Raw genomic sequence first — 22,893 nt, 5'->3', positions numbered from 1 at the left:
ATTAATGATAAATTAAAAAATTGTATTATTAATATTAAATTTGATATTAATAAGCTACGAGATGACATTGAAATAATTAAAAAAAATTTTCTAACCGATGTAAATTAATTAGAAATTATTAATAAATAAATATCATAATCAAATGATTGATTTAATAAATTTTTCTGTTATTTAGTATTCAAGATACACCAACGAAGGTTGTCGAAAAATAAATAAACAATTTAACAATTTAATGTTGATAGAAAAAAATAAAATAAATAAATTTCGTCAAGATATTAAAGACATTGAATTCAAACGATGGACATATGTTATCGAAATAATTAAAAAATATAATAATATTATTAAAAATATAGCCTACATGGTACATAATAAAATTATGATTCCCACGAATGATGAAATTCAAGTACCGTTATAATTTTATTAGCTACTTTTTCTAATTTTTCAAGTAAAAAAAAAAACCCATAATTTATAAAATAAAATTGTTAATTCACAGAAATACAATGAAATTGTTATAAAAAATTATAAAATTTACGAAAGTATATATTTAAAAATGCACTTTGATACCCACAATTTAAAGATCGAATTATCAAATTGGATTGAAAATATAAAAATATTTCACAACGAAGATGATAATTTAAATTAATGAAATTAATGATTCAGATATTTGAATTTGTTTGACAATTTCAGTCAAATCAAGAGGATCATCTGGTTCATATTCTACATCTTCTGGTTTAATTTTACATTTCGATTTACGAATACGTTGTTGTGAAAATGGAGGAGCTCTAGCTAAACAAGAATCAACCATGTCTTTGACCTTAATTAAATCATCAATTCCAGCATCAACAATCGCTGCTGACTTGCCCACATAATCCATCAACATTTTAATATTTTCAAAATATTCTTTCAACTATATTTTATAAATAAATAAATAAATAAATATAATTTCAACATTAATAACAACAACAACTTACATCTCGTTTGGCTTTTAAATAGTGCTCATTTAAATGAACTTTTTCAATGTCAAAATTCAAATACTTTTGATCATCATTTCCAAGTAGTTTAGATAACACTCGTTTTCTACAGATTGCCTCATCGATAGACAAAATTATAACTCTAATAGAATAAAATAAAATTTAAAAAAAAAATGTCAAATATTTAAATATTAAAAATGAATCATTTTACTCAATGATGTTATTAAACCTGTTTGGCACAGTTGGAAGTAAATCCAACATTTGAAAATCTTTAACATTTATAGGATAACCAACTAATATCCATCCTTTTTTTAAGCACTCATGACTTAATAATTTATTCTAAAAAAAAAAAATTAAAATAAATATATTTATTTAAAAATTGAATTCAAGTATATTACTCTCTCTGCATGGGTTATTTTTATTTTTTAAATATTTATTTTTACCTCAATTACTTTGATTCTCACAGCAGGCTCTGGACGATTACTCCAATGACATTTTAGAGATCTAAGTTTATCACCTAATGTTGAATTTTGAATATTATTTTGTTCTAAAAGATAATCAAAATCAATATATTCAAGTTTATATTTATTTGATAAATATTTTGCAATGTATCTATGTCCAGATCCTCTTGGAGCAATTAATAATATACGATAATTAATAAATGGTGATATTTTTTTTCTTATTTTTGATAATATTATTATTTCATTTCCAATTTCTTCCAAAGTTTTACCAGTTGTTTTAACAGTCTATTTAAAATGATAAATACTTTAAAGAATATTTTTAAAGCAGTAGTAATTTTTTTTTATACAAGTGACTTTAATTGACATGATCAAAATGAATCAAGTAAAATAATTAAATGATGACTCACAATAAGTTTATTGGCATAAGCATCACGAAGTCCATGAATTTCCATTTCGTAAGATGATTCTTCATGTGTATTATTTATAAATATAGATGAATTTGTTTTTGAACTTGTTGAATTATCGAGTGATGAATAATTTGATTCACTTGGTTCATCAGTACAAATTATTTCTACCACATGGGTGGGCAGTATACCAGCTCGTTGAAATATTCTTGCCTCTAATGCAGTCCGAGGAAAGTCTGAAATTTTATTTTAATTTAATTATTAATTTTGTTCCTGTTTCTTTTATTTAAATATATGTAAATTCTCGTTATTATTTTCATGAAAATTTAATGAAAATATTTAATTTTTCTTACAAATTATTTATATCAAAACTCATTATTAATTGAGAGTTTATAAATTTAATTTTACCAATAAATAACCATCCAGATTCTTGAGTGTAAAGGGCCTTTAATTTTATTTTTATATTCTCGAAAATTTTATCAGTTGAATCAGGTGTTTCTGATGTATCTTCACGTATACATTTTATGTTTAATTTTTTTTCCAGGTATTCAGCTAGTAGGTGTTTATCTAATTTATTATTTTTTTTTTTTTTATATATCAATATTAACATGAAAATTATCAAAAAATAATTGCTTTGTTGTTATTATTATTAAGTTGTATTTTATTTTTTTTTTTTTTTACCGAAATTTGGTGGAGAAAAAATGATGATTCTTGGAGAATCTCTTGACCTTGATGCGTGTTTTAGACATTGTTTTATGTACAATAAATGATCATCTGGTTTTTTGATAATTAATTGTTCAGCAATTTCCTAATTAAAAAAATTTATAATTAATAAAAATTATTTTAACTTTTAAAATAAAATATAATTACATAAAATAATTCATAAATTCCGTGTTTTTCCATGTAAGGAATAAATCTTGGTGGAATTCTCAATGGTTTTTTTGTGGCATCAACAGATCCTAACATATTTTATTTTTTTACAGGTGATGCAGCAATAAAAACAGAGACTGCAATCAAAATATTTAACCATCAAAGAGCGATTCTTTAATATTTTTTTTTTTCTCTTTTCTTTTCGACAAGCAAGAGAGGTTTCAGTGGCACCATCTTGTGTAATTATAATAAAATAATAAATTAATGGCGGTGATTGTTGTTGGCATCTATCAACCAATGACAAAGCTCAATTTATTATTTCGAAAAATTTAAATAACATAAATAAAAAATTAATTATTTACTTGCCAAGAAAATGAAACCCTTAATTTTTTTAATTGCACAATCTTTAAATGACACGTTAATTTTAGCAGTCGCTGTTATCAAGGGGCTATGAAAATAAAAAAAATAAAAATTATATTTGACATTCCAATGAACCGGCCATGTTGGAGTTTCTAACCATCATCAACATGAGACATATGCACACATTTTTATCACGAGTGTCTGGAGCTGTCTAAAGTAGTCTAAAGTAAAAGTCATTAATCCAGAAATTAATGAATTCATGAGATAAAGAAAGTTTATTTAAATAGTTCAATATGCCAAAAGCAGATAAACAAATGGATACTGTTACTGAAAAATTAACAGACATGTCTGTTGATGATGCAGGTGTTAAAAAAATGTCCCATAAGGAAAAGAAAAAAATGAAGAAAAAGCAGGAATATGAACAGACAGTTGAAAAAATGACAAAACTTGGTGGACAGGGACATAGTGACTTGGATTCAAATTTTACAGCATCACAAAGTCAAACTCAACAACGTGGTGGACAACAATTAGATAATGCTGTTGATATTAAAGTTGAAAATTTTACAATTGCTGCTAAGGGTAATGAACTTTTTACAAATGCAAATTTATTAATTGCACAAGGTAGACGTTATGGTCTTGTTGGTCCAAATGGGTATGTGTTTATTAATTTAAAATTTACAATTAAAAAAAATATAGATAATATATGTGTAATGTAATTAATTTGTTTAAATTATAGACATGGTAAAACAACACTACTACGACATTTAGAAAAAAGAGTATTTGCTATTCCTCCAAGTATTGATATATTGTATTGTGAACAAGAAGTTGTTGCTGATGATACACCAGCTGTTGAAAATGTATTGAATGCTGATGTTAAATGTCGTAAGCTACAAGATGAATGTAAAAAATTGGAGGAGCTTATGGAAAAAGGTGATGAGACTGTACAAGATAGATATCAAGAAGTATGTGATGAATTAAAAGCAATTGGTGCTGAATCAGCTGAAGCAAGAGCCAGAAGAATATTGGCTGGTCTTGGTTTTAGTAAATCAATGCAAAATCGTGCAACTAAAAATTTTTCTGGTGGTTGGAGAATGCGTGTATCATTAGCACGTGCATTATTTTTAGAGCCAACATTATTGTTACTTGATGAACCAACAAATCATTTAGATTTAAATGCTGTTATTTGGCTTGATAATTATCTTCAAGGATGGAAAAAAACATTGCTTATTGTTTCTCACGATCAAAGTTTTCTTGATAATGTTTGTACTGATATTATTCATGTTGATCAACAAAAATTATTTTATTACAAGGGTAATTATACTATGTTTAAAAAAATGTATGAACAAAAAAAACGTGAAATGATAAAAGCATATGAAAAACAAGAAAAAAGAATTAAAGATTTAAAAGCACATGGACAAAGTAAAAAAGCTGCTGAAAAAAAACAAAAAGAAGCTCTTACAAGAAAACAAGAAAAAAATCGTACAAAAATACAGAAGCAAGAAGAAGATACTGGACCACAAGAACTTTTACAAAAATTCAAAGCATATGTTGTTAAATTTGATTTTCCTGATCCACCACCACTTCAACCACCAATTCTTGGTTTAAAAGGTAAAAAATTAACTAAAAATTATTGTCATTAATCATTGTTATACAAATAATTAATTGATTGCTTGTTTTCAACAGGTGTTACATTTGGTTATGAAGGCCAAAAACCTTTATTTATTGATGTTGATTTTGGTATTGATTTATCATCACGTGTTGCTATTGTTGGACCAAATGGAGTTGGTAAATCTACATTTTTAAAATTACTTGTTGGTGATTTGACACCACTGGAAGGTGAACTTTGTCGTAATCATAGATTGGTAAGTTTAAATTGAACATAAATAAAATAAAATATACTAATATAATTAAATAAAATTATTTATAATAATTGCAGAGAATTGGAAGATTTGATCAACATTCTGGTGAGCATTTAACTGCTGAAGAAACACCATCTGAATATCTTCAACGTTTATTTGATTTACAATATGAAAAAGCAAGAAAACAACTTGGTACATTTGGTCTTAGCTCACATGCACATACAATTAAAATGAAAGATTTATCAGGTGGACAAAAAGCACGTGTTGCACTTGCTGAACTTTGTTTAAATGCACCAGATGTTGTTATTCTTGATGAGCCAACTAATAATCTTGATATTGAATCAATTGATGCACTTGCTGATGCAATTAATAATTACAAGGGTGGTGTTATCATTGTGTCTCACGACGAACGACTCATCAGAGATACTGACTGTAATTTATATGTTATTGAGGATCAAACAATCAATGAAACTGGTGGTGACTTTGATGATTACAGAGAAGAACTTCTTAAAAGTCTTGGTGAAGTAATAAACAGTCCAAGCATTGCTGCAAATGCTGCTGTTGAACAATGATTAATCTAATTGATCTATAGTTTAATTAAATATTTAACAAATTGCCTTGCAAATTAGAAACAACAAAGATTTTTTCAACTATATTTTTTAACACTTGATAGAAAAGAATTTTAAAAATTCTGATAATATTTTAATTGTAAATTGACAGTAATAATAATAAAATAATGATGAAAGTTAATGATTCAATGATATAAATAATAAAGAAACTTGCAAAACAAATTTAATAAAAAAAAGTTGATCAAGTTAATAAAATATGATAATAATATAAAGTTGGCATAAATTATTGTGTTAAAAATAGAGATTGAATTAAAAAAAATGTATGTAATATAATATGTTGAATATTTTTAATATAGTGTGTGTTGAAAAAATTAGTTTTTACAATTTGTAATTGAATATGGACAATTGAGGGTAAAAATAATTGTTCCATACAAAAAATTATTTAAGAAAGTATTTTTATTATTGAACTTTGTTTTACAAAAATATTAACATTGACATTTGAATTTTTATGATTTCAATTAATATAAAAAACAAGTTATAATAATAATCTTCTTTCACTATGTCTTTGACTTGGTAACGTACTTTGTAGGTGTTTTTGAGAATACATTATGGAAGAATATTGAAAATTATTCAATTAAAAATAAAATTGTTATCGTGTGACAAAAATTCGAGATGCGAAGCTTCCTTAGTACATTTCATGAATATTTTCAACCAACAACCATTGAGATTTAATTGACTTAGAAGCTTTTATTATTGATGAAGTGCTTGTTCTTATGTGTAAAATGATACCATTTGTACGATTTTTAGTTGCCTGATCAGCAGCAATAACCATGTCAATTGTAATATTGTTTATACCTTTGATAATAATCTTTTCAAGATCTGGGTTATTTTTTATAAATTGAATAATACCAGAATTAGTAAGTTTATCGCAATAAGAACAATTAAGTTCTTTTAATCCTCTCAACCTGATAATGAAGCTGTCTGGAATATCACAAATGCCTACGTTTAGTTTTTCTAAATTTTTCATGCGTGTTAAAGCAACGAGAGCTGTCTCAGTAATATTATAACTGCTACCATTGATATTTAAATTTTTTAGGTTTTTACAATTATTAGCAATAGCAATAATTGTATTATTTTCAATATGTGTATGATTCAAGCTTAGATGTTCAAGATATTGTAATTTTGATAACTCATTGAGAACAGATGAAGAAGAAAGGTCACCAAAACCTGTCGGTACTATAGTGCAATAAACAAGTTCTAAACGTTTAAGTTTTTTACAATTGTTTGAAATTGCGATTATTGCTTTCTCACTGAGACTAATAAGCCCAATATTTATTATAAAGCTTTCAAGATTTTCCAACTCTGTTAACTTTTTTACAGCATTTCCATTTAATAAACCACGTTTGTTGACATATTTTATATTCAAGTATTTCACATTCTTGCAATATTTAACAATTGTATTTGCCAAGTCAGGCGATAATTCACTACAAGGTAAACAAAGATATTCTAAATTTTGTAAATTTTTCCAGTTTTTGAGAGGAACTGTAGTTATATCAAAATCAAAAAATGGAATATCAAGATGTTTTAGATTTTTGCATGTACAAAAAATTGTGTTGAGTACTTTTTTAGAGACTTCCTTCTCTAAAGTACCTTGAATATCTATTTTAATATATTCCAAATTAACGAGTTTGTCAAATAGAGGAAACCTTAAGTGTTCATCAGGTATTTCAATGTCAAGGTGAACAAGAGTTGTTTTTTCTGCTATTTCTTGAAGAATCATGTTGTCGAAATAGAAGCCATTTAAAGTCAATTTTAGAAGTTTTTTAAATTTTTTTAAAGTCTGAAAATAATAGAAATTTATTTAAATAATAATTTATTTATAATAATTTATATTTAATAAGGTATTCAATAAAAACTTACGAAAAGAACGGTTCGTTTATCGTACCAGTAACGTTTAGAAAGTAAATGAAATTCATTAATTTCTTCTGGAAGACTATTAATTATTTCCAAAAGACTAATTATTTTATCATAGTGTTCCACTGTTATTTGAATGCATTTTAATTTATCCAATTGTGTAAATGCTTGGACAAAGTGATTAGCATTGATAATGAATGAATCAAAGTCAATGTCACATTCAAGACTTGTTAAATTTTTACAGTGATCACCAACAAATGGCATGATACTTGAGTTGCAAACATTTGAGAGAGACAATTCTTCTAGATAATTACCACATCTTGATAATATTTTTTCAAGGTATGATTGTGTCAACAAACGGTTATCATAAGAACGTCCAATTGATGATTCACATTTGTATTTTTTAATGTCATACCAAGCTAGTTGACATGCCTCTTTCCATTTGGTACAAACTATAATAAAACATATCAAATTTAATAATTAATAATAGAAACATTGATATTTGATTGACAAAAAAAAAACTTTATTTTGATGATAATATAAACCTTTTTCCATTTCTATCCTTTCTGGTATTGGCAACAACATGATGATTTGTGCTAACGAGTCATAATCCAGTGAGTTGATGACGACTTTTGGATCCTTGTCATCCATATCAGAGGTTTGTTGGTCTTTCTCAACACATATTTTTTTTGCACTCATTTTGAGTGAACTCTAAAAATATATATTAAAAAAAATAATGATGAATTTAAATGTATTACAACCAGAATAATAAAATTAACAAAAATAACCATAAAAAAAGGGTGCGTGAACCTGGCCTGCATAAGTCCTAGAAAAATTATCTAGGATACTCATTAGAAGCGTCTTGATTTGTACTAATTTGTACCACCATTGATTTAATTTGTACCTCAAAATTAAAGGGTCCAGGAAGGGTTAAATATCGACTTTTTTTCTAGATGACTTAGAGGGGTAAAAAAAATTACTACAGACGCAGAATAATTTGTACTAATTTGTACCACCGAGCCCGGAATTTGTACCTCAAGAATAACAACAAAAAAAAATTATTTACTCCAATATGATAATTAACAATTGCATATCTGTTTTAATTATTGAGGTACAAATTGTAATTTAATCGGTACAAATTAGCCTTTGTTCTGCTCTTTAAAATAAAAAAAAAAATTATTGAAAAATATTAATATTTGAAGGTGCCATGCATTTGTTAATAAAAATATTTTATTAACAATTGCATGGCGCCTTTAAAAATCAATATTTTTTAATAATTTTTTTTTTGTTTTAAAGAGCAGAACAAAGGTTAATTTGTACCGATCAAATAAGAATTTATACCTCAATAATAATAATAAAGTATTATCAACTGATATTTCGGAGTAACTTGTTTTTTCATTATTATTGTTGAGGTACAAATTGTAATTTTATCGGTACAAATTAGCCTTTGTTCTGCTCTTTAAAACAAAAAAAAAATTATTGAAAAATATTGATTTTTAAAGGCGCCATGCAATTGTTAGTTAAATATTTTTATAAATTTTTATAAAGGGATATTTAACCCATCCTGGACTTTTTAATTTTGAGGTACAAATTAAATCAATGGTGGTACAAATTAGTACAAATCAAGACGCTTCTAATGAGTATCCTAGATAATTTTTCTAGGACTTATGCAGGCCAGGTTCACGCACCCATAAAAAAAGTATATATATGTATTTCAATTCAGGTTCATGATTTACCAGTAAAATCAATATCAATTGAATGTTATACAACATGTTAAAATACAATTGAAACACATGGTTATTTTATAAATGTACTTGTTAAAATTATTAATTTCTATTTACCTCAATTGATCTTTTTGTTTTTCGGCTAATCATTACGAGTTACTGCAATAAATTTATACACAATGTCAATGACTTGGTAACGTATTTTTTTTTTAAAAATAAATGTATTAATTTAATGATGAGGGTGGATGTTTATTAAATTTATCAATTATTAAATATTGCTTAATTATCAATTATTGAGGCCAAATATTTTAATATAATAATCAAAGATTTAATTCAAACTAAATAATCTACGTAAATTGATGATCTTCTTCTGCCGGTTTCACTCTCGACTGACGTTGCTGATGTTTTTACAACTACATCTGTATCTCCTCGAAATTTTCTTTTCTGCCTTTTTTATTATCCGTGAAAAAGAGAAAATCTCCTCAATACTTTTACAAGGACATCGTAACACAACTAAACACTTAGAGGTAATAAAAAAAAAAAAAAAAATATAATATGGTTACCCTTGTACCTGAGTCCCAGCGTGCATTTTTTTTTTTTTTTTATTTTCTTTTCATTGTAAAGCTCTTGTTTCAAGTCTACCGACGAAAAACATACATAAATTTTACCGTTAGTTACATACGGAAACACACCCCAGCAAAAACAATTATTATAAACAAAAATGAAAAATTTAAAATAAATTTATTATTATATAAATCTACCTAAATTATTACAAAAAATTAAAACATAAATTATCAAAATTTTAACTATTACATGAAGCAGAAAAAAAAAATAATAACGTTACTTAACTTTTGAATTTAACGTTTTTTGAAATTAACGTTTAAACGTTACTTAAAAAATTCAAAAGTTAATATTATATTATAATTTCAGTTGCTTGTCAATTGTTAATCATTAACAATACTAAAAATTATCATCAAAATTTATAACAATACTTGTAATAAAAAAACAATCATCATCATCAACAACAATATTTTAAAACTAAAAATACAATTAAATTTTAAAGATCCAGATTCATCAGTCAAAGCCAGAGTAAGTATATCAGTTTATACTAATTAACTATCAATTGTTTAAGTTAATAAAAATTATTTATTTACAGATGATGATGAATCACTTGGAATCATTATTAATTATCATGATGCAGAAGCATTGATCATTGTCACTCAACTGTGATGTGGTGTACCACTTGGAAATATTCAAATTATCATTCTGAAAATGTTTGTGATGTACTTGTTTGAACTCAATGCTAGTTGGAAAAGTTGAGAAGAACAAGATGGTTATAAATCATTTGAAGCTGCAACATGTGTCTTAAGACAATTGCATTACATCTAGCTAGTTAAACATCCTGATGTTGTTGATTAGTCAACATTGATTTGACAATTTATTTGTTTGATAAATTAATACATTATTTATTTTTTATTTCAATTACCAGTTACCATTTTTACTCTTTTAAAATCTAAAATAACTACTTGTTGTATTGATATGTCATTTTAAATTTTATCAATTATTGTTGATGTATTATTTTAATTTAAATATTAAAACTTAACAAGTCAAGCTTTACTTTTTTTAGACTAGAAAATATAAGATGATTTAATTTATATAAACAAGTTATTTTCATGATATGTTTATGGGCAAAATGTGTTTCGTTAGTTGATTGATTAATGTGTTGATTCTGGCGAGAGTCCAGGTGAAACTAAAATTCTACAAACTCTCACAACAACTTTGGCTTCTTAATTAATATCAAAAAAATTTTTTACTATTTCTTAGTAAAATAATTACATCCTAATATTTGCCCTGCTATTTAAAAACAAACTTGTTTTATATTTTTTAAAAAACTAAATCAACTAATATATTAATCAATTTTAAACTTGCATCAACATTATTACAAAAATATTATCATTTAAATACTAAAATAATTATTTTTCCATTGATAAAATTATTTCAAATATATTTATTCATTTTCAGATTCATTATTTGATTATAGAGAGTGTTGACTGTTGGCCTTTTTGAAGATGAATAAAGATAAAAAAAAAAAAATATTATGTGTGTAAATTTATAAAGTTATCCAAGTAGTAGCTGCTGCCAAAAAGGGTAGATGATAAAGTGAGAAAAAAAAAATACCAGTCAGTGGGACTTGGGAGAGACTGGGAGAGACAGTAGAAAAGTCATACACACACACACAAATACACACAACTAGAATATACACAAAGTGATATGATGATAATGATAATAATATTGAAAAATAAATAATAACAACAGTGTAGTAATAATATATTTACATACAGTGGTTGATGGAGGGGATTATTATTAACAGTTTATAATTATAATTAAGTGTAATTATAATTTATATATTACTGTGTATATTTATATTATTTAAATTGTGTTTAAAATGTCGGGTAAACTTAAGAATAAAATCATAGATTTACAAGAACGTTTCATGGCGGAACAGGGTCCAAGCGACAGGGATGGACAGATTAATGATATTTTACCAAGTGCAAATATTCAAACACCATCAATATTACCAATGTCTAGTCCAGTTAATAGAAGACCTAGACAACGTAAGTTTATTTATTTACAATTTTTTCTAACATCAATAATATTATTTTTCTTAAATTTATCTACTTTTTTTCAACTCAAATTTATCAATAAACAGGTTATGTTTTTTTATATTTTTATTATTTTAATAATACATTTATTTTATTAACAACAACAACATTATAAATATATTTAATAATTAATATATATATTTCGAATTAATTTTCAAGAAAAATATTCGATTGAGACTATAATTTTTGTTGTGTTTTATTTGTGTTTGACAGTCATGCTATTATTATTATTGTTGTTGTTGTTGTTGATGTTGATTAGATGAATAATAATTGTAAATATTTTGAATTTAAATATAGTTGATATGGGAACACCAACAAGATCAAGAAGACAATTAGATTTACCTGTACATCAAATACCTCCAAAACCTCATGACATTGAAGTTGAAACAAAAATACGTGAAATAATGAAAATGAATGGTATGTTAACAATAAATGGTAAAAAATATTTAACTGATATGAAAGATTTAATTCATATGGGTGAACTTGGTAATGGTACATGTGGTCATGTTGTTAAAATGTTACATAAACCAAGTAATACTAAAATTGCTGTTAAACAAATGCGACGTTCTGGTAATACTGATGAAAATAAAAGAATAATAATGGATTTAGATGTTGTATTAAAATCACATGATTGTCCATATATTGTACAATGTTTAGGTTGTTTTATAACTGAATCAGATGTATGGATATGTATGGAATTAATGGCAACATGTCTTGATAAATTATTAAAAAAATCAGTACAACCAATGCCTGAAGCATTTTTAGGTAAAGTTACTGTTGCAACTGTTAAAGCATTATCGTACCTGAAAGATAAACATGGTGTTATACATAGAGATGTTAAACCAAGTAATATATTACTTGATTCATATGGTGGTGTTAAATTATGTGATTTTGGTATATCTGGTAGACTTGTTGATAGTAAAGCTAAAACAAGAAGTGCTGGATGTGCTGCATACATGGCAGTAAGTATATTAATTTATCATCAACTTGATTTTTTAATATTACAATTAATTACATTACTTTCATAATCATTTAGCCAGAAAGAATTGATCCACCTGATCCAACAAAACCAGCTTATGATATTAGAGCAGATGTATGGAGTTTAGGTATAACTCTTGTTGAATTAGCAACTGGAGTTTTTCCTTATCGAGATTGCAAGACTGACTTTGAGGTAATTTTTTAAATAAACAATAAATAAAAGATTTTTTTGTTATTAATTTTACGTTTACTTTAGGTATTGAGTAGGGTAGTTGAAGAAGATCCACCAGTTTTACCATCAGATGCTAAATTTTCAAAGGAATTTAGATCATTTGTTGCTTCTTGTTTGACTAAAAACTACAAACAAAGACCTAAATATACTAAATTAATGGAACATTCATTTATAAAACTTTATGAAAATGATTATCCAGAAGAAAATATTTTAATGACGGATAGTTATCAATGGTTCAACAGTGTCATGCAAGATGTCAATCCAAGGTTAGTTGTTTTAAAAATTTTTCTTAATATTTTTATTCTATTGGTGAATATTTATTTAATTTTTTCCTTAGATTTGATTATTGATTTGTTTGTTTGTTGATTTTTATATCTATATTATTTTATTTTTTCGTATTTTTTTTTTGTTTAAATTTTACTACAGTCTATCTTCTTTGGCATGATACTTTCAAGTAATTTTTATTCATTCAATTTGATTGGTTTTAACTGAGTAGTTTGTTATTAAATTGTAGATATTTTTGTTCTTTAATTTGTTAAAAAGTAAAACAAAAAAAAAAACTAACGGGTGTTTGATTATTAAAATTAAATTTATAAAAAAGAAAAATAGTCAAAATCATTGAGTTGAAAAAATTAAAAAATTTGGCTACGTGATTAAATTGTGTTGCAGCGTTAAGCTTGAGGGAGGCAGTGCAGCGTAGCCCTGTTTCCTTGTCCCAAATGCATCTTCCATATTATTCCTCATAAAAAAAAAAAATAAATATCTTTAATAAAAAACAAAAAAAATCAAAAAAAAAAATTAATAATTTAAAAAAAAATAAATAAAAAAAGAGATAAATAATTTTTAAACAAATTTTATTAACGAAACGACACATCTGTGAGAAAAACACCCAAAAAGTCTGCCCGATTATCATTTCGAGTTGTTTGGTTTGTGCACGTGCCTGTTACACATCCCACCCTTCAAACCCCACTCATGGTAAGCAATATTATTTTTCATTCATAAAATTATACTCGTTATTATTATTTATTATATTAAATTTGTTTTTTTTTTTTTTGTTTCATATTGCTTGTGTGTTTTTGTTTTTTGTCGTTACTATTTGTCCACTATTCATTTAAATTATATCCAGTGTCTGTCTACTTATCCCCAGTGTCGCATGAAAAAAAAGAAAAAAAATCTAACTCTCTAACTTCTACTAACTCCTGATCTAGCACAGAATTTCCACAGGATTCTTCATCAGCTGTGTGTCACATGGAAAATCAAAAAAAAAAAATATGTGTATAAATTTTTTTAATTTTTTTTTATTGTCTTTATTATTATTTGATGTTTTTTATTGTATTTATTGATGTTTATTTATGTTGAATTTAGTTACAGATTGATGAATAATGGACAAGATATTCAGCCTGATGTAAAATCAATATTACCATTTAAAAAAAATGATGTATCAGCATTAAAAATAGAATCAATATCACCAAAAAAATTAGAAGAAACAATTTTATCATTAAAAAAAATAGAAACAATATCATTACCACAAAAAAATACTGGTCATATATCACTTAAACAAACGGTTCATCAAAGAAGTCATTCAGAAACTCCAAATTTTGTTAATAAAGAATCACAAAATTCAAGTCCTTTGTTTAATCAAAGAGTTACGAATATTGATAATGGAGGTGGTACAAATGCTTATCCATATAGTCCTTATACTTTTAAACGTAAAGAATTTATAACTAGGCCATTTTCACCAACAACAAATAAAGATACAGTGAGTGATCATGAAACAAGACCGACTTACACATCATATCGTCAGTATATTGATCAAAATCGTTGTGCAACAAATGGTCAAACAAGTTATAAAAATGATAGTCCAAATAATTTAGCTCATTCAAGACCTTATTCACCTTATCTTGGACGTTATGATGAACGTGATAAAAGTACAGATAGATGGCAAAATGAATCAAGATCATTGAGTCCATTTAAAAGAGATTATTCACCATGGAGACGTGAAAATGTTGATCCACCTGGTGTTATTCAACCTGCTATTGAAACAAGTAAATATTCACCATTTGTACAACATAGAAAATTTTCATCATCAACACAAAATCATCCACAGTCACATGATATTTATGGAAGTCCAATGATTAGTCGCAAAAGGTAATGATTTATTTATTTTCTATTTTTATATATTTATAATTAATTGGATTGTTTTTAATTTTAGATTTCCATCTGAACCACCACCACCATTACCACCATCATCTACTTCACATGGTTCAACAAGTCCTCAATTACTTATATCAAGATTTGCACATCAACAAAAATTAGATGCAACAACAACAACAACAACAGCAAATTCAACAGTTCAAACAAATTCAAAAGAATCAGCAAAAAAACGTTTTGCATCATATGTTAGATTAAGACTTGGTGGTGATAGAGCACCATCACCAGAACCACCACCAAGATTGAGTCGTGGTGAATCACCTCTTGCACTTAGAAGAAATGTACCTGAACAAACAGCATCACCTTCATTTCCTAGAAGGTAAAAAATTATTTTATAATTATTTATTTGTTGTTTAAATGATAATTATAAATTTTATGATTTATTATTAAAGGTATGTCTCACCATCACCACCACAACCACCACCAAGAAGATTATCTGAAAGTAGTTCAGTACCAGGTAGCCCACAGTATGCACGTTCTCGACTTCATTATACATTAGAACAACAAGGTAGACCTCCACCTCCCTAACAAATGGTCATAACAATACCACCAAAATCAACAATGGTGCCATATTGTGATATTAATGAAGCAATATCACAATCATCTCAATGCAATTCACATGATCCAAAGATAAGTTTCAAATGTGGCGCACTATTTTGTGGCGTTAAACCAAAAAAAACGTAGCACAAAATTAATCACAGGTGGTCTTTTCTTGAGATTTAAATTCCTGATATATATTTATATTTTTTTTTTTAATTATTTTAATTTTATATTCATTTTTGCAAGTATAGATGAGTGATGACAGCAAAGAAATATTTCTTTAATATACTTAGAAAACATTTTTTTTTTTTTTTAAATTGAATTTTCGTAATACAAATATGACAAATTCTTTTTAAGAAGTTAATTGTACTACGTATTTATAAATAATAATGAAAAAATTGTAATATGATGTTCAACTTTTTATATATAATTGTGAAAAAAAAAACAAACAAGTTGAGATACGAATCAAATCACGTAAATGTTTTTTCTATGATGAATGTTTTTTTTTTTAAATTAAATATTCAATCTCAGGTCATCTTGGTATGTTGATGAAATTATTTTTTAGTGCTGAAATATCTTTGATGATTTTTGTATTTTCTATTTAAAAAAATAATAAGAAAAAAATGTAAAATTAATTGTTTGACGAGACAAAGTTATGTCGAAATTATCTTGCAAACAGATCCAAACAAAAAAGTTATATAATTGTCAACTGCCTAGATTTATTTCGGTCGTATAATGAAGACTCGATGGAGGTTCTAACTGCAATATATATATTTAGAAATAAAATTTTTGTACAACGAGGGAAACACATCTCCCGAAGAAATAAAAAAAAAAAACAAACCAAACTAAATGCGAGTCGAATGGTTAACAAGGAAATTTAAATCATTTTAATTAATGCACAATTTCCTTAAGCCATTAATTAAAAATTTTAACAAAAAAAAAAATATATATATAAATATAAAAAAATATTGTCGTTTGTATTATATTATTATTTAAATTTGTGAGTCAATCAACCTCATTGTCATTATTAATTTTAATCGATATTCATTTATTATTTTTAAGTAAATTATATAACTTTTTTCTTTCATCCTCCAATCAACGACAGATATTTAGATGTTTATTCGTTTAAAAAAAAAAAATGAAAGAATTAATTGCAATGTAAATAAACTTATATTTATATAAATTAAATTATTTATTGTTTTTAATTTTATTCCTTGATGATTATTTTATTGTTTGGTAGCTGATTGAATTTAATTATCAATGAAATACGAGTTGGTAATTTACGAGTGTATTGTCACGTTGTGTTGAGAATTTATTTAAATATTATTTTTTATTTTTTAGTCCATGTTAGTGGTGGTTTTAAACAGCATCAACAGTCAAAATTATTAACTAGTAAATAGCATTATTTTTGTTAATTGTTTGTATTATAACTGGCACAAAAGTTGTTGATAAAATTCAAGCAAAAGAAAAACTAGGATTGTGATAAAAATATACATAGTATATAGAAAAGAAAAGAAAAAAAAAAATTAGTTAAGATCGTGCTCGTCCCTGAACAATCAATATGGCCTCCGTTGATCAGGCTGTTCACAGGAAACACAGCTTGATCTTCCATTTAAACAATAAATAAACATAAAATTATTCAAAATTTTATATAAAAAATTATTAAAATCATTAAGTAACAATAATAATCTATCATAAAATATTAATAATAATATATTTGAGGTTAGATTTTTATAGATACAAGAAGAAAAGTGTCGCGCGCGTTGTTGAACTATAAATAAAAAAAAAAATTTGGTTGCCGAAGAATCTTTGGTTCTTGTATATTTAAATAAATATACTCCGTTTTTTTTTGAAAAAAAAATTGCAAAAATTGGTCTCTTTTTTTCACTACTTATTTATTGTTAATAAAATCATCAAAGTACTTGATGAAGTGTAAAATAAATTGAAGATAAAATATAAATACAAAATTATTATTGTGTTTTTTTTTTTTTGAGTCATGATTGTGAGTAAATAAGGGAGCAGATTGTTGTTGTTATTTTTAAAACAAAAATAACATAAACAATAGAGAAATATTTCGTTCAAAAAAAAAAAAAACATATGAGATAATCATGTCTAGTGGTGATAAGAATTGTAATGACACAAGTCGAGGAACTGCATGTTGTCCAGATGACGATTCTGAAGAGGATGATGTGTCAACGAATGAGGTACCAAATGGGGTTAACGTTCAACAAATTCTTGAAAGTATGACAACTAAATTCAACAATAGTACTAATAAAAAAAATGATAATAAAAATTCAAGTAACAATGATGATGATGATGATGATGATAATGATAATAATAAATTATTAAAAAAGACTGACACAACAACTGAAAATAATAAAAAAAATTTCGAAAATTCAACAATTGATACTAGTGAAAATAAAAAACTTGTTATTGATAATAATAAGGAAAAAAAAAATGATTTATCATCAAATGATACATCAAATGATAAGATAAATGATAATGATACAATTGAAAAACAAGATTCACCAAAAAAATTTGTATTGAAGTTTAGAACAATTACTGAAACAACTGATGATGGTAAAAAAACAAAAATATCAAGTTGTGAATCAAATTTAAGTCTAGTACCAGATGAATTAATTAATTGTGATAAAATTGGTGGTGTATCAGTTAAAATTGAACATTCAAATGATCAATCTGATGAAAATATGAAAAAAATTGATGATGAAGTTGTTAAAAATAGTAAAGAGGTTAAGTCTAAAAAATCACAACTTCAAGATACAACGAATGATATAAATAATAAAATAAAAATTGATGATAAAATTAATAATGGTGATGATCATAATGATAACAATGACAATGATGATGATCATGTTGATGATGATGACGAGGATGATGATAGTAAAACAAAAAAATCAAATAAAATTGATAAAAAAAATGATTTAGATGTTAAAAATGAAAGTGAAAATAATAAAATAAATAATGTTGATGTACCAGTTACAAGAAAACGTAAATATGCATGTAAATCACGTGCATTAATTGAAAGTGCACCATTACCAAAACGTTCATCAAGAAGATCATCAAAAGAACCATTTAGTGTACTTGAAAGTGCAATGGCAAGAAAAGAAAAATCATATTATACTGATGACAGAAAACCTAAAAAACAATCTAAAATTAAAAAATTACAAAAAGAAACAAATAGTAAAACAAAAATAACACGTGGTGATATAAAAACATCAACACCAGATACAAGTTATTCTGATATTAATTCAACATTAGATAATTCAAAAAATTCATCAGATGATGATAGTAAAAAATTAAATGGTGATTTTGATGATATGCCAAAATTAACACCAATGATTGAACAAAATATTGATACAAAATTAAATAATGATTCAATTAATAATGATGATACAGATATTGATAAACCATTTTTACGTCCATCAACTACTAGTAGTGGTGGTAGTAAACCAAAACGTGAACGTTATAAAGGAAAATTTATATCTAAAAAAGTTGCTAAAAGTCTTTTACTTGAGGATGCAACATCATCTTCATCATCATCATCTTCATCTTTATCTTCATCACCGTCATTATCAACAACAACAGCAAGTACAACAACATCAACAGCTGCTACTGCTGCTGAAGCTGATGATAAAAAAAATGATTATCTTGAAGGTAAATAAACGTCAACTAATAATTTTTAATTTAATTAATTAAATAATTAATTTTTATTTCAGAATCAAATGTTACAGCAAAAAGAACACGTAGAAGTTTAATGCAAAGTCCAAGTCCAGCTGAAGGACAAGCATCAAAACCAGAATCAACAGCAATAACAACTGAGGTAAAAAATGAATATTAAATAAAATAAATAAATAAATTAATAGTGTTTAATTATTTACAGAATTATGTTGAAGATTTGTTATGTCTTTGTCAAGTACAATCACAACTTTATGTAACAATAAGTGGTGCAGGTGCACCATTATATTGTACAGCAACTGATTCAATTGATGATCGTTTAATTGGTTGTTGTAATGAAGTTGATAATGAAGATGTTACAATGAGAAGACCAAGTACACGTGTACCATTTATAATATTATGTCGTACACATAAAGAACGTTTACTTCGTCATAATTGTTGTCCATCATGTGGTTTATTTTGTACACAAGGTAAATTTATACAATGTCGTAATGGACATCAATATCATCTTGATTGTGATATTTTAAATAATAAAAAATCAGTATGTCCACATTGTGGTATTGATAATGAAAAATCAATAATATTAATAACAATGTCAAGTAAATGTAAACCAGTATATATACCAACAAGAAAAAAAATAACAAAATTACCAACAGCTAAAATGAGTTTACCTGGTAAAGGTGATAATACAATGCTTGCTAAAAGATCACCATCATTACCATTAATAAGTCCAGATGATATTAAAATACCAAATATAACAATAAATCCAGATAAACCAGATCGTTTTACATTAATGAGCCTTTATACAGCTGTTAAAAATAATGATTTAGATAAATTAGTTAATATACTTGCATGTGGTTATAATGTTAATCATATATTTCGTGATCATCCACAACGTACTGTATTACATTTAGCATCACAAAATGGTTTTCTTGGTTGTGTACATATACTTGTACAATGTGGTGCACAACTTGATACAATGGATAAAAATCAAAATACACCATTAATGTTAGCATCATTAAATGGTAAAATTGATATTATTAGATATCTTATTAGAGCTGGTTGTGATGTTACATTAAAAGGTAAAGCTGGAATGACTGCATTACATATGGCTGCTAAATCAGGATATATTGATTCATGTAAAACAATAATAACTGAATGTAAAGTACCTAAAACACTTGTTGATAGTGTTGATGATGGTGGATGGACAAGTTTAATATGGGCTAGTGAATTTTCACATACTGATATTGCACGTTATTTAATTGATAAAAAATGTGATCCATTAATACGTGATTCAGAACAAAATATTGCATTACATTGGAGTGCATATAGTGGTTCATCTGAAATAACTGAAATTTTATTAAATGAAGGTTGTGATGTTAATGCTGTTAATGTACATGGTGATACACCATTACATATTGCTGCTAGACAAAATAGATATGCTGTTAGTGTTTTATTATTAGCAAGAGGTGCTAGAATTAATGAAATTAATGTTGCTGGTGAAACAGTTATTGATTGTTGTTTAGTTGATGGTGATACAATGAATGCATTAAAATTAAATGCTAAAATTAATCAATTAACTGATAATTTGTTGGAAAAAACACCAAAAATATTAACAAATGATATATCACGTGGTAAAGAAAAAAATCCAATTCAATGTATTAATGGTATTGATAATGAGGATAAACCAGTTGATTTTATTTATATTACGGAAAATTGTTTAACAAGTAATATTCATATTGATCGTACAATAACATCATTACAATCATGTCATTGTGAGGATCATTGTGGCTCAGATAAATGTCTATGTGGAAATATTAGTTTAAGATGTTGGTATGATGAAGTTGGTAAATTAATACCAGAATTTAATTATACTGATCCACCAATGTTATTTGAATGTAATCCAGCATGTGATTGTAATAGAATAACTTGTAATAATCGTGTTGTTCAACATGGTGTTACTCAAAGATTTCAATTATTTAGAACATCCAAAAAAGGATGGGGAATTAAAACAATAAGATTTATACCAAAAGGTACATATGTATGTGAATATGTTGGAGAAATAATATCTGATTCAGAAGCTGATCATCGTGAGGATGATTCATATTTATTTGATTTAGATAATAGAGTAAGTTTCATTTATTTTTTTTAATAATATTAATTTTTGTATTAATTGTTTGATGACTTTTTTTTTAGGATGGAGAAACATTTTGTATTGATGCAAGACGTTATGGTAATATTGCACGTTTTATAAACCATTCTTGTGCTCCAAATTTACTGCCTGTTCGTGTATTTGTCGAACATCAAGATTTACATTTTCCAAGAATTGCATTTTTTGCTAATCGTGATATTCATGCTGATGAAGAACTTGGGTAAATTAATTGTCTAAAAAAAAAAAATAAATCTACTTGTAATAGTTGAAAATTAATTGAATTATTTATTTATTTAGATTTGATTATGGTGAAAAATTTTGGATCATCAAGTGTAAATCATTTACGTGTACCTGTGGAGCTCAGAACTGTCGATATTCTGAAAGAACAATTCAACTTACATTGGATAATTATCGCATGAAAATTCATCAAGAAGAAAAAACAAATACTTCTAAAGCATAAATCATTTTTTTTTTTTTTTATCTAGTAATACATTCTCTTTTTTAAAACTACTTTAGCTAGTGGCTTTTGGTTATTTAAATATGTTTATTAATTTTTGAATGAAAAAGGTTATTTATATTTTAGTAATAATCATATTTTTGCTCTTAATATTGCCATGTTATTTAATAACAACAATTACCATTGATTAAAATTTGATTTTTTTTTTTTCTTTTTATTATTATTTAATTAAAAAACAATTGTAAATTGAAAATATTACTAAAAAATTTAGAATTAAATAATCGAAATATTATAAAATTTTACAATTTAATTTTATCTCAGTTAAAAAACATGATTATTTTAATTATTGTAAAAATATAAATAATAATAGCAACTATTATTATTTAATATTAAAAGAATTTGCTCATAAAAAAATCATAAATCATGATTATCGCATGAAAAAAAAAAAAAAAAAGAAAAAACAGTACTAAATAAGTAAAAACGAAAAAAATCTGTACAAAAAAAGAAAAAATAAAATAATTATAGTATATATATAAAAAAATTACTTGTCAATATTATGAGTATCAATTTGTGTTTAGTTTAGTTTTGAGGAGTAAAGTCAAGTTGAGTACTTGTCAAGTGTTTCAAACATGCTATCGAGAATGAAAACTTTGAAATTTATGTATCCTCTAATAGTTTTACTAAAAGACCCCAAGCACTCAGTGGGTTTGTAGTTTCACCATATTATTATGTATCAAACTTAACAATTGCCATAATTTATCATGAGTACTATTAATAATCTTGTTACACTCAAACAATATTACAACTATAACAAAAAAATTATAATTTCTAG

At 25.6% G+C, this 22,893-nt stretch overlaps 4 protein-coding genes across 5 annotated transcripts; 3 read left to right on the top strand and 1 right to left on the bottom strand.

Moving 5' to 3' along the window:
- Positions 1–465: 465 nt before the first annotated feature.
- On the bottom strand, positions 466–2,868 carry LOC122847726 (adenylate kinase 8). The gene is made up of 8 exons (XM_044145574.1): positions 2,707–2,868; positions 2,518–2,644; positions 2,245–2,403; positions 1,840–2,072; positions 1,415–1,717; positions 1,201–1,310; positions 972–1,113; positions 466–907 (listed from the first exon to the last, which is right to left on the bottom strand). The coding sequence occupies exons 1-8, from the start codon at positions 2,800–2,802 to the stop codon at positions 635–637; spliced, it is 1,443 nt and encodes a 480-aa protein (XP_044001509.1). The 5' UTR covers positions 2,803–2,868; the 3' UTR covers positions 466–634.
- Positions 2,869–3,172: 304 nt separating this feature from the next.
- LOC122847725 (ATP-binding cassette sub-family F member 1-like) lies at positions 3,173–6,341 on the top strand. Its single transcript, XM_044145573.1, has 4 exons — positions 3,173–3,718; positions 3,803–4,674; positions 4,750–4,928; positions 5,003–6,341. The coding sequence occupies exons 1-4, from the start codon at positions 3,360–3,362 to the stop codon at positions 5,495–5,497; spliced, it is 1,905 nt and encodes a 634-aa protein (XP_044001508.1). The 5' UTR covers positions 3,173–3,359; the 3' UTR covers positions 5,498–6,341.
- A 4,867-nt stretch (positions 6,342–11,208) lies between these two features.
- Positions 11,209–16,612, top strand: LOC122847724 (dual specificity mitogen-activated protein kinase kinase hemipterous-like). Of its 2 annotated transcripts, none has more exons than XM_044145572.1 (7): positions 11,209–11,747; positions 12,093–12,757; positions 12,832–12,966; positions 13,030–13,271; positions 14,377–15,153; positions 15,218–15,535; positions 15,609–16,612. In XM_044145572.1, the coding sequence occupies exons 1-7, from the start codon at positions 11,579–11,581 to the stop codon at positions 15,742–15,744; spliced, it is 2,442 nt and encodes an 813-aa protein (XP_044001507.1). In that variant the 5' UTR covers positions 11,209–11,578; the 3' UTR covers positions 15,745–16,612. The 2 variants fall into 2 exon arrangements, with proteins under 2 accessions (XP_044001507.1, XP_044001505.1); XM_044145570.1 differs by having other exon boundaries at positions 11,210–11,747; positions 14,371–15,153.
- Positions 16,613–17,094: 482 nt separating this feature from the next.
- Positions 17,095–22,523, top strand: LOC122847723 (histone-lysine N-methyltransferase EHMT2). Its single transcript, XM_044145569.1, has 5 exons — positions 17,095–19,431; positions 19,494–19,597; positions 19,658–21,580; positions 21,649–21,824; positions 21,902–22,523. The coding sequence occupies exons 1-5, from the start codon at positions 17,865–17,867 to the stop codon at positions 22,062–22,064; spliced, it is 3,933 nt and encodes a 1,310-aa protein (XP_044001504.1). The 5' UTR covers positions 17,095–17,864; the 3' UTR covers positions 22,065–22,523.
- The last annotated feature ends 370 nt before the right edge of the window (positions 22,524–22,893 follow it).

This window comes from Aphidius gifuensis, linkage group LG1 (genome assembly GCF_014905175.1).
Source record: "Aphidius gifuensis isolate YNYX2018 linkage group LG1, ASM1490517v1, whole genome shotgun sequence".
Classification (NCBI taxonomy): Eukaryota; Metazoa; Arthropoda; class Insecta; order Hymenoptera; family Braconidae; genus Aphidius; species Aphidius gifuensis.
Note: the sequence above shows the minus strand (reverse complement) of the source record. Positions and strands in the feature narration are given on the sequence as shown.